General features: G+C 46.0%; 1 protein-coding gene across 27 annotated transcripts in view; it reads right to left on the bottom strand.

Moving 5' to 3' along the window:
- Positions 1 to 3,299: 3,299 nt before the first annotated feature.
- Positions 3,300 to 12,133, bottom strand: part of Kiaa1217 (KIAA1217 ortholog) — an 812,359-nt gene continuing 803,525 nt past the window's right edge. For 15 of the 27 annotated variants that reach the window (XM_075970611.1, XM_075970614.1, XM_075970600.1 and 12 more), the window contains 4 exons: positions 8,678 to 8,755; positions 6,979 to 8,565; positions 6,366 to 6,488; positions 5,043 to 5,683 (listed from right to left, as the gene is read on the bottom strand). In XM_075970611.1, coding sequence (XP_075826726.1) covers positions 5,189 to 5,683; positions 6,366 to 6,488; positions 6,979 to 8,565; positions 8,678 to 8,755 — 2,283 coding nt within the window. In that variant the 3' untranslated portion in view covers positions 5,043 to 5,188. Of the gene's footprint in view, positions 3,524 to 3,862; positions 5,684 to 6,148; positions 6,489 to 6,978; positions 8,566 to 8,677; positions 8,756 to 12,133 lie in introns of those variants that run through there. The other 12 variants (XM_075970620.1, XM_075970619.1, XM_075970622.1 and 9 more) reach the window with 6 other exon arrangements.

Below are 12,133 nucleotides of genomic sequence, written 5' to 3'. Positions count from 1 at the left end.
AACTTGAAGTCTAATAACCCCTACAGTGACTGCTTTTCTACAGCGTGCTTGTTTGTTTGATCATGGAATGGAAAATGCCTGTCAACAGTACTGCCTTCCAAAGAGGCACCGTGAGCAGTCCCCACCCCCATGCAAAACATTCAAGCTTTGCCCCACTCGGTCTGCCCCTTACAGGCCTCTGCCTGGGCACAGAGAGATGGGGAGGGAGGACGGTGTGTGGGGTAATCCATGGCTAAGGTTGGAGAGGCAGTGGATATAAGCCCCTGAAGCATCATGCCTGGCTCATAATAGATGGCAGATGGCCATTACTCTGGCTATGTCCACAGACTCATGGTCTAAGGAATCCCTGAAAATCTCAGGCAATTAAACATGGAGCTTTTTGTGTGAATTTAAGGTATGCAGCATAGGGTCGCTGCCTTTTGGGCAGACTCTATGGAACACATCTTAGCCCTCTTGATTTCAGGCTGTCGAGTGAGCCTCTGCTGCTAAGCTGGGCAGCATGAACTGTTGTTGGGGCAGGACCTAAGAGTGTGGTCCAACTCATAATTGTCAACTTACTCAAAGCATTATGAGAGTTTTTATGTATTTTTTTACTCAATTGCACAGCTCTTGAATGTATATGTTGTGGATGACAATGCCATACTTCAAAGTCAGTAGCTTGGATATCTGTCTTCTGTTCTGCAGGGCAGATTAGGGACTAGATGGTGGGCCTGGCTCGAGGTCTTTCCCTGGCTGGTGTTACTGACATATGTACAGAAACTAGCTTCCATGCTATTAACTGATACTGTTTCCTCCCGAAGGCTGTGGGGCTGCTCCCGTGTATTAGCACTTACGGAGCTCCAAGGAAGCTGGTTAGTGCTATAAGGACATTCAAGAAGATGGTTAATTACCTACAAACCTGGTTCAAAGAAGAGTATGCAACCTGTTCCAGTGCCCAGAGGCTGTGTCCCCCCATTCCAGGTCTTGCTTCTGGCACTCCTCCTAGATATGGGCAACACTGGGGGATGCGGAGTGGACTGGGCTGGGCACCTCTGCCCTGAGAATTTAGCTTTGTAGGACTACATTCTTGCAGCTAAGGTTCCCAGAGTATCAGTACTTCTCCATGCCTGTGCAAGGATTCTAGTCATGGGCAAGGTACCAGTCAAGCAGCTCCTTTGATGCCAAGGAAGTATGTTCTGTTTTGTCCCAAAAAGGGCCAAATGGCCATCTCCCTGAAGTCACAGAACAGAACTGTGCGGCTTCTGTTTGGATGACTCTGACACTCCCCTGCTGCCCCATTTTGTCCTTCCTAGGATTCACTCCCCCCCTCCTGATTAGACTAGAAACTTCTTAGGGGCCAGATAGTGCCACAGGTATCATTGAAATTGTTAACGGTAAGTCTAATCTTTTCTAAGTGCTCAAGATGGGTTAGGTTCTGCTATACTGTGGTTAACAGATGAGAAAACCAGACTGTGCTCAGATTTGTATGTCCAGGAAATAGCAGTAAGGTCTCAGGTCACAGTGTTACCTCCCCAACCCCTAGAGCCCTCCAAAACTGGTTCAGTGGAGTTACGTGTTGTTCAGCAAGTGTTAAAGGCCATGCAGAGTAAAGGGACAACTTTTGTTGATTCAGTCCATTCCTTCCGTCTTCATGCCTACACTGGGTCTTGAACTTAGGGCATTAGGTTTTCAAGGCACCTTTACCAGATGAAGCAGCTCGCTGGGCCCATTTAGCTTATTTAAGAATCTTTGTCAGATTGCAGAGATTTCTTAGATTAATGGCAGCCATAGATGATTCTTAAGCAAATATCTATAAGTAATTTAACAAAACCTGAGAAGTCAGCTGTTTTTGCTGCCACCGCTCACCCACTTTAGATGTTAAAATAGCTCAGGTGCAGTTGTGAGCCTCACTGTACGCATTCTGTTTTCACTTTGAGATCTCTATACTGGAGCATCCTTCAACCAAACAGCCCCTGTTGAGGACGCCCTGTAGGTCTAGGTGATAGGCATATGCAATGCAGCAAGAACTTAAACACAAACTACAGCAAAGTGAAGCAATTTATTATTTAAGGATCTTTGAGTGCTGATGGCGGTGGGGCCAAGGGATGGTGAGTGGGCACAGAACAAAGCTCAGGCAGCGGGTTGGTGGGAAGGACAAGGGCCATGCCTTTATTAGGTCCTCATGCCTGCTGCCTGGCCTTTGGAGAGATTGGCTGGTGTAAAGAAGACTCATGTGAAGTAGAAACCATTTGGTCTTGGGTGCTAACCATTAGGTTTGATTGTGGTTAGCAGCTGAAGGATGTGTTGGGTTTGTGGCCAGTGAGGTGAGGAACCAACTGAAAGAGGAGGGGATCTTAACTCAGCTAAGGGTGACAGGGTAAAACCGGGTCTCAAGTTATGTCAGACTTAGAAATGAGTGTTGAGTCAACTTATTTCTGCCTGCTGCCATTTTGCTAAGCTGGTTGTGGGATACCTGGGCTCTGTTCCTCACAGCAAGAGAGAAGACACTTCATCACCCCTCCCCCGCCCGATGGAAGAGGCAGGCAGAGAGTTCTGGGCCTGTCTTGAGAGGTCTCCAGTCCAGGGAATCTGCTTGTGCCTGTCTGACACTGGCTCAAAGGGACCATGAGTTGCAGGACTCTGCCAGAGCTCTGGGAAGTCTGATGTCAAACTGAACCCCAACCTGCTGGTTAGGTGCTTAAGCAAAAGTTCCCAGCATGGCCATAAACAGGACCGAGCACACCAGCATGAATTAGCTAGCTACTAGTCACACAACACAGTTGTAATTCTAGGAGCGGGTATTGTCTATGAACTCCCATTCAGATTCCAGCACTGCTGGACAGGATAGGAATGCTGGAATCACGTACACTGAAAACCTTCCCTGAGTGCTCCTGAACTTGTGGCTGCCATGACTGCTGTGAGCAGAGGTCTCTGAAGGTATTTCTCATGAAGGCATGATGTTCAGGAAACCTGAAGCTTGGGACATACAGCAGGGTGCTGTAAAGTGTGACAGTATTAGCTCTTTACATCTAACCAACAAGTTAAATATTTTTTTGATGTGAAAAAAAAGATGAACAGGTTCTTAAGGTTGTTTGTGGAATCTGGGAATTTTTATTATTAATAACTCTTTGCCAGTTTGTGTGTGTATATCTGTCTATATTTATGTATGTGCATGCATGCATATCACAGCTGGAGGTCAGTCTCGGGTGCTGTTCCCCAGGGTATCTTACTGGCCTGGAACTGCTCAGGCTGGACTGGTTGGCCAGCCAGTCTCTGAGGATCTGCCTGTCTCACCCCCAGAGCTGGAATATAAGGGCATACCACTCTGCTCAGCTGCTTTTGTGGGTTCTAGGGATCAAACTCAGGATCCTCATGCTTACAGGGCAAGCACTTTCCTGACTGAGCCCTCTCCTCCGTCTTCTTTCCAGTCTTTGTAAATGAAAACGTGCTGTGTTGCATTGTCCATTTCCTTTAGATTCCTAGCACCCACATGGAGGCTTCCAACCAGATAGAACTCCAATTCCAGGGATCCGACACAACTCTTCTGACCACAGGCACCAGGAATGAATGTATATCCATATACATAAAATAACAATTTAAAAAACTTCAAAATTGGGAATTGAAGAAAAAAACAACTAGACACACACACACACACACACACACACACACACACAAACCCTGTTTGAACCAAGTGATAAAGGCATCTTCTTTTTACTTTTACTAGAAATTAAGAGAAGAAAAAATCAAGAAAGCAGCAAAAACCCCCTCTGATGAATGAGTACGCAAACTTGTGTCCAGGTTTATGGTCTTGGGGTTTGGTTATCAGCTAAACCCCAAGAAGCCCTGGAGAAAAGTGAAGCCGCAAATGAAGTTCAGACAACCACATTGTCAATTAATTTATTAGGGACTCGTCCTTAGCTACTCCGAGCTTTTGGAGAAGCACCGCTGTATACTTGGACGTGGCTACACGTTACTCAGAACACCCTCAAAGCCGAGACCCTGAGGCAATACTTACATGCTCTTTGACTAGGAAGTAGTTAGTTACAATGACAAGGTACAAAAAAATACTAAGCATGCAGCCCTTTATTTAGTTTTGCAAGGTCTCTGCTTACAGTTCTGTATGTTACATGGCTGTGTTATACAAATACAGTTATTTACAAAACCACTCGAGCTGTGCAAACTTGTAGCTTTTTAAAAATGGATGGGTAGAGCCATTTCCACCCATCCCAGCATAGACTCTCAAGCATGCATAAAAATTAACTTTGGTGTGGGAAAACTACTCCATGTGCGGTCACATACAATATTTTGATGTCTGTTTATATTTATATATTTACAAAATCTCCTCAGTGTACAGAATCGTACAGAAGTGTACGTTTTAAAATCCACAATGTAATAGTGTGGGTTACCAGGTCTAGGGAAACATAAAAAGGGGTTAAGATACTGCAACAAAAAAAATACTAAAGAATAATAATATATTTTTTTAAGAAAAAAAGGAAGAAGAAAATAAAAAGAAGGCAAAGAAAAAGAAAGCACACCTGCTTGGGCTAGCAAGTTGTCATCCATCCTTCCGATGGCAGTGCAAGAGTTTGCTGAATGTCGTCCTACGGGCTGTGCGCAAGCGCACTGGCTTAGAGTCTAGCATGCTACTTTCAAATGTACAATGCTGTAGTATCAAAAATGTTTTTGGCAAAAAAGATCTTGAAAGGAACCATGAAGCTTTTGACAAAAATAGAAATCTGTAATAAAGCTAAATAACACTAAAATAAAAGAAAATATCATAATATATGCTTTACAATTTATATAGTCACGCTTGTGTATCTCTCTGTTTACTTCTAGTCTCCGTAATGAAAAATATTTTTATACAAAACATACTAAAACTCTGGAATCATACATGTTTTACATGCATAGTACAGCTCGTCTCACGGTCTCCTGGCTCGCGCCGTACTCTCTTGGTTAACAGCACATGCTTTCTTCATTGAATAGGTACTGAATCTAGACAGTCGTCACTATGAAATTACAACAGCAACAGAGTGGGAAAAACAGGCTTGACTGCAACCTAGGAACTAACTCAGTGTTTAGCACACACTTTGCATGAAGCCTTGGACAGTACAGCAATATGGTAATTCTCTTGTGGAAACAGTTGTTCCAGACTGGCTAAAAATTAGAAACAAGGATGGGATTCCACCTCGTGCCTAATAGGATCTGGCCTTTAAGAAGTTTCCTTTGCTGTGGACGGGGTGGCTTTGCTTGAACTTCCGTTCTGTGCTTTGTAGCTGGTGAGGCTAGGAGTATGGATGGTCCTGACGCCCCTGGCACCTTGATTCAGGGAGGTGGGGGAGGCAGGGGAGGGAGGAGAAGAGGAGGAGGAAGTAGGGGCGGCTCGGCCATTTTGAGTCTGCAGTGCAAATGAAAGGTGATGGCCTTTACCTGCGTGAGGCGGGCTCTGAAACTTTAAGGAGCCATTAGAGACAGAGGGGATGAGGGAGGAGGAGTGAGTGGGCCGTCCTGCTTGGGGGCTGAGAGGGGTAGAAGCAATCGATGGTTTAGTAGCAGATGCACTGGGGAGGTTAGAGCTGTCACCGCTAGCGGAGGGTAGAGAACTGCTTTTCCCAGAGCTGGGAGAAAGGGCTGGGATCTTAGAAGCAGGGAGGGAGGGGGAAGTAGGCTTACAATCCCCACCAGCTTTCTTAGCACTTCCATTAGCCTGCAAACAAAGATGGCGGGAGACACGCGGTCAGAAAGCTGGCAACACCATCAACACACAGGGCCTGGCAACACAGCCCTTCAGAGAACCATTCAGCACAAGGAAAACAAGGTTCAGTCAGTCGCGGCCTGAGCTACGCTTTGTGCTTATCTGGACCTGGCAGAAACCACCCCATGCACAGAGCGAAGAAGGAATGGAAGAGGCAGAAAGGGAGACCACACGTCACGGGTTGGGTTGGCCATGCATGGGGATTGGTGTTGGGGAGGGGAGCGTGAATGTGCTTTTAATGTGGGGGTGTTAATGTGACTTTAAAGCCGTCAACACAGATGTTAGTAGCTGTGACGGAAGAGCAGACCAATGACAGGCTGGTTTGTCTCTGCTTCCCAAGAGGTTTTGATAAGCGCTACATTCACCAAAGAAACCGCCACTGGCCTGGCACCATGTGTTAACAGTTAAGGTCTGGAGTCACAGAGGAAAAGACACTTTATTGTAGGCATGCAAGAGTGTGGTGAAAAGTCTAACACAGTTCTTTTTAGATTTTTTTTCTCATGCCCCCAGATCCAGAATGTCTACGTAAATGATATCTCACAAAGAAAACACGGTATTTGGTATAAACTAAGTCAGGGACTGGCTTCTTAATTGCAACAGCGTCCATCCAAAATTTGGTTTAAGGTAAAACTACCTGACGATATTGGCGGGGATCCTGCAGTTTGGACGGTTTGTTGGTTTTATCCAGGCTTCCGGGTCTGTTCTTAGAACTCATGGGGACTGGCATCCGGCTTGTCTGTGGGGTGGCACTGGAGCCCTGTGGAAGGACCGGTGAGGGAGGGGAGACAAAGAGAAGAAGGTGAGCAGATTGTTACTGAGACTGTCCCTCTAGGTGCAGAGAAGGTCAAGGGAAAAGCTAGCGCCCTACATGCAGGACAGACCCAGGAGACACCGACTGGGTTAATCAGAAGAATCAAACAGAATCAACAGCTCACTACTGATCAATTGGATTTTAATGTGAGTACCAACAGCACACGGCTGACCCAGCTTCCTGATACGGACCCAACACCAATCAGCAACAGAGGCACAAACAGAATTGATTAGCTGTTAGACACCTAGTTGCCGGTTGTTTCTGGAAGGCGACGGAGAAGGGAGGAAAGACGGGTACATGACGAATAGACAAAAAAAAAAAAAAAACGTGAGCCACCTGAAAGGAAGCGATTAAATCACAAGACACCGTTTGCTACTGTGATTATGACAGGCTTAAGAAGCAGCTGGATTTTTCCACTTTCCACAGACCAATATACCTTACGTGAAGCTGAAGATATGGACGTGGGGGGTTCTGGGGCGGGGGGCACTTCATCCAGAACTAGCAAGGCCCGGGGAGAGACCTCTTGGGCTATGTGGGCCGAGCTTGCACCACAATCTCGGTTGGAAGAACATGGGGTATCAACTAGGGCCCTGGGGCTCATTTCGCTGATTGTGTTTTCAAGTTGCCTTATGGTCTGCTCCAGGCTGTCCAGAGTTCTGTACGTATTTTTCCTAATTTCATCCGTCCTTGAAGTCGGAGATGTGCCTTCAAGACTGAGCTGCTCTTGTCTCCTGGTCATGGTTTTCAGGGCATCTTCGGGCTGTGACCGGTTGATTTCAAACCTCTTGGCCTCTTTGTGCTGTTTCAAAGTGCCATCCTCTTCCTCTTCCTCATAGACTACCACCTGCAGGGTCTTCTTTCCCGTCTTAGTTCCTGTGCGGATTGCCTGAGTAAGAGCAGCAAGCTGCTTTTTAGGGAACTTGAATTTAAATTTTTTCTTGGGGCTCTCGAACTGGTCGTCAGTCACGTCACACTTGCGTCCCGAGTTTGGAGAATCTTCTGCGCTAAGTTTTCTCTGCTCAGCTTTATGAACTTCCTGCCCTCCTGGAGTCTGTGTCTCTGCTGAGGTGGAGTGGGGTTGTGATTGTGTCTCTGCCTTCTGTCCCCTCCTACCACTTCCTGAGTCAATCTGCTCAGGAGACGTGTGGGAGGAGGGTGGGACTCCAGTGTCTCCGTTTTCTTCCTCTTCCTCCTCCTCTATCTTTTCCTCTGTCATCATTCTCTCTAATTCCTCATCACATTCCTCAAAGATGGTGGAAAGTCTCTTATATGCGGATCGGATGTCCATGGGTTCATCAAAAATGATGATAACTGGCTTCTTGTCTAGGCACACGACTGGCTCTTCGCCTTCAGTCCCTTCTTGCTGAGAGGTAGCCTCTTTTCTTGCATCAATATTGACTGTCTGCACATCTTGTCCTTTTTGACTCACAATGTCATGGACCTCCCCACTGGACAGAACCTGGACAGCGGTTTTGGTGATCATGAAGGCGATGTTATCAGTGGTTGGGTGTTCCTCACTGGGAGAACTGGGAGCCGATTCTCCGTCTTCATTAGTGTTCGTATTAGCGTGCCTACCCACCTTGGATCTCAGGACAACTTGTCCAAGATCGGTCATGAGCACGTCATGATCCTGTGCTTTGACATCATGAATACTTAATTCTGTTGATCTAGTCAGTGGAGGAATGTGACTCTTATCTGTATTTTCCTGTCCTTGTTGGCCTGTCTCTTTTGCCTTTCCATAGTTCGCCTTCTGATTCTCGGTGTCAGGAACAGCGCACTGTGGTCCCGAGACCTTAGGCCCTTTGTGGATTTCACCTTCTAATGAATTCATGCCGGTGACCTTAGCCACATTTTTCTGGGAATACTCTCTACTGTCTCTGAATACATTCTTATTGGGTGTGGAATTTTCCTTCATGAAGGTGTCACCTCTACTTTCTGGTGTTCTTGATGTGTCAGGCATACTAGTCACCATTGGTCTTTCCCACTTGGGAGGGCCACTAGGTCTCAGAGCCCCTGCAGTAACCTGAGAGGCAAAGTGGAGAAAGGAAACCACACACATTAATCAGAAAAGGGTCTGCAAGGGTAGGTAATTAAATTTCATGGCATCAGTTGGAACCCAGATGCGGCAAACTCACCTTTTGAGATTCCACTTGGGGGCCATTTTCACATTCAACATCAGATTTTCGTACATCTTCATGGAAAAATTCCAAATTCTGGTAGGATAGTGTAGGACATGTTACTCCACAAACCACATGCGCCCACAGTGGACTATTACTATCGTTTAACCTTTCCAAACATGCGTGTGGCCCAAGCACGTGTGTTACACACCAACCCGAACCCTACAGCTGTTTACCTGGGGCTGCTTTGTTCTCCAACCTTCAAAACTGCCCTGTGCCCGCACAAGATCAAAGTCTCCATTAGTGGAACATTCAAGGGTTTCCAGTTTTGTGGGGAGCAGGTAAGAGAATAAATGCAGCCATTACCAACTCTCTTTTTAACTCCTCACTGTCTGTGATTTTAGCAGAATCTAGTACCAGAATTGTAAGAAGCACACTGGGGAGTGTGGGCCAAACAGAGACTAGGATTCTGAGATACAACTGCCTCTTAATGACGTGACTTTGGATACACCCTTTATTTCATGTCTCCACACTTGAAGTTTTGGTTTTGCTATATCTATGAACTGAGGAACAAGAGCAGAGTTTTAAAAATGTCCCTTCCAACTCTTTTATGGAAATCATCCCATAAGGAGTTCTCTTTGGGTTGGTTGTCATACTCTGGGATAAAAAAATTCTTCCACGCTCCAGTGACAGATTGAAAATGTCTTTGTAGGTTATTAGTGTATTCAGATAACCTTCAAATTAATAACAGCCACTATGATTACATCTAAATTTGCAGTGCTAATACTCCACAGTTTGCAGCCATGTAGTTCTCAATGACAGGGACATGTCCTGACAATTGAGTCATGGAGTGATTATGTTGTGCAAACATTTTAGTGTATCCTTACACTCACCAGATGTGTAGGCTACCACTGTGTGTGGCCTCAGGATGCTTTTGACAGATTCAACAAACCATGTAGCACAGGTAATTGTGCTATGGTGACTTTTGGCTTTCACATAACTAGAAGTCTACTCTGAGATACCAATGCAGAGTATAGAATATTACATACGCCAGTGACAGCTTTTATTATCCTTATCCCATCAGGCAGGAGAGGCAACTGTCTCTTTCATACATCAGCATCAAGTAGACCTGTTTAGACCACCATAAACCACCTCAGTACAACTGTGTGATGCAGATGACTGACACCAGTTATAACTTCATTGGGTCACCACTGTAGACATGGTCCATTGCTCGCCAAAACGTTATGCTACATGGTGCATGGCCATAATTGGGGGGGGGGAATTAGTGCAGGCATCTGAGGCCAAGATGGTAGCTGTGATGTCACAGTCAGCTTTTATTCTCTGCATTTTATGATGCAGCTTTTGTTCTCTCTATTTGAAGATGTGAAGATGCTCATGGGGGTCTCAGTCCCACTAAGAGGCAGGATTGAAGGACCCAACAGCAGTGAGAGTCCAGGTAATCAGAGCATTTCGTCTCAGGGCATTGTGTTCTTCTAGCCTGACTGGAAGAATAGCCCCAGGCCCTGTGCACCCCTAATAGCAGGATCTGTTCTCCTCTCAGGGTGCTGCTGCTGGCCCTTCTAGCTGTAGCATACCAAGAGGCCGTGATGTCTGCCACAAGGTGAAATACAATCCCAGTGATGGCCGTTTGTTCAAAGCGCTGACAATATCACAAAGCACAGTAACCCAGGCTGTGCCACAGTTAACACTACTGCTCTGGCTCTGAGAGGAAGGAATAGTCACACACGTTCAAGGGATAGCACGAACAATACAAACAACAAAGTCAGCATTAACCACATGGAACACCATTAAAGACAAGGAATGAGGTGCGCCCGCCGCCAGTCACCGCCAGTTTACGTGCCTGCTCCCCATGGGGGTCCCCAGATGGGGTAGTACTGCTGCTGCAATAGAATGTATGTTTTTCTGTGGGATTTTAAATTCAGATTATTAAGCAACTAACGTAGTACATAAAAGATTTTAAGAATATTAAATGACGATCCAGCCCAACCTTTCATTTCCAAACATGCATCCAGGTAAAAGTTTACTCCCAATAAGACAGGACTGGGTGTGTGTAAGCTCAAGTCCCCTGCCACGCCCATTTACTGGGGGTGGGAGAGGAGGGCAAGAGGGGTGGGGCTGGCATCTGCCCTGTCTACTGCTAAATATTTCCAGTCTCGCTCTGTAATGTGTATATTTGAATACAATTTAGGTAGCTGAGTTGAAGAGTAATTCAGATTTCACACAGATAATTGCATTTTATCAATGGGCTAGAAAGAAAAAGGAATAGATTCATCAGAGCAAGCACATGGGCTTCAGGAAAACTTGGTCACAGCTGTCCTGGAAACTGACAGTGACTTCTCAGGCATGGATGGTCACAATTTTGCATGAACAGCAACCACCCTCTTTAGTATTTGCTTCTAAGCCCCAGGATTTATACGGCAGGGATGGCTGGGGAAGCAAGCCCCATGTGTATGGATAATAAGCAGAAGAGAGATCCAGTCACGAGAAGCCGTGTGAAGGACCAGGCTGGAGCTTCATGAGGGCAGGAGGAAAACAACGGAGAAAGACATTTAAGTTATGGAAGGGCAGGCGAAGAGGCCACAAAGAGGTTAATAATGACAAACTGGGAGGGGGGGTGTTACACAGTGATTCACCTATTGAGTTTAATGATCCAAAATGAGTGCCTGACCTACAAACAAACCCAGTGTTGGGCACTCAACAGTGACCACTGGTGTTCCCATAGCAACTTGCTTCCAATCGGAGCTATCATCAGGCATGGACTTCAAACTTCAAGCAAGAACTGCAGGCAATATCAGAGCCAATTAGAAAAGTCTGCAATGACACTGTGGTTATTGGGGGACCTTTGGGAGGTATGAAGTTTCCAGTTAGTGTTCTAGAATGTTCACATTGGTCCAAACACAACATACCAGGCCCTGCCAGGGGCCGTCTACAAGTTAGCAGTAATAAAGCTATATAGGAAAATTCCTCACACGGAATGAACAAGCGACCTGTTTCTGGGCTGACATCATGGGTTTAGTTAACAACCTCCAGGTGTGTAAGACATCCTCTGCCTGCTGACAGTTTCATCTGTCTACCGGCAGATCACTTCACACTCGGGCTCTGTGATGGCGGCAGGCCAGAGCTGAGCAGGTTCCTTTAAGACTTAGATTTTTCCCTCTGTGGTCTGATACTTTACCTCACTGAGTCTGCCTATATAGGAGCTAAGGAATCCACGTAGGGTAGGTACAGTAGGCCACCTTGCAGCTTTTCTCTCTTTCTTTTTTTATAAATTTATTCATTATGTATACAATATTCTTTCTGTGTGTATGCCTGCAGGCCAGAAGAGGGCACTAGACCTCATTACAGATGGTTGTGAGCCACTATGTGGTTGCCGGGAATTGAACTCAGGACCTTTCGAAGAGCAGGCAGTGCTCTTAACCTCTGAGCCATCTCTCCAGCACCGCAGCTTTTCTC

Source organism: Microtus pennsylvanicus, chromosome 4 (genome assembly GCF_037038515.1).
Source record: "Microtus pennsylvanicus isolate mMicPen1 chromosome 4, mMicPen1.hap1, whole genome shotgun sequence".
In the NCBI taxonomy this organism is placed as follows: Eukaryota; Metazoa; Chordata; class Mammalia; order Rodentia; family Cricetidae; genus Microtus; species Microtus pennsylvanicus.
Note: the sequence above shows the minus strand (reverse complement) of the source record. Positions and strands in the feature narration are given on the sequence as shown.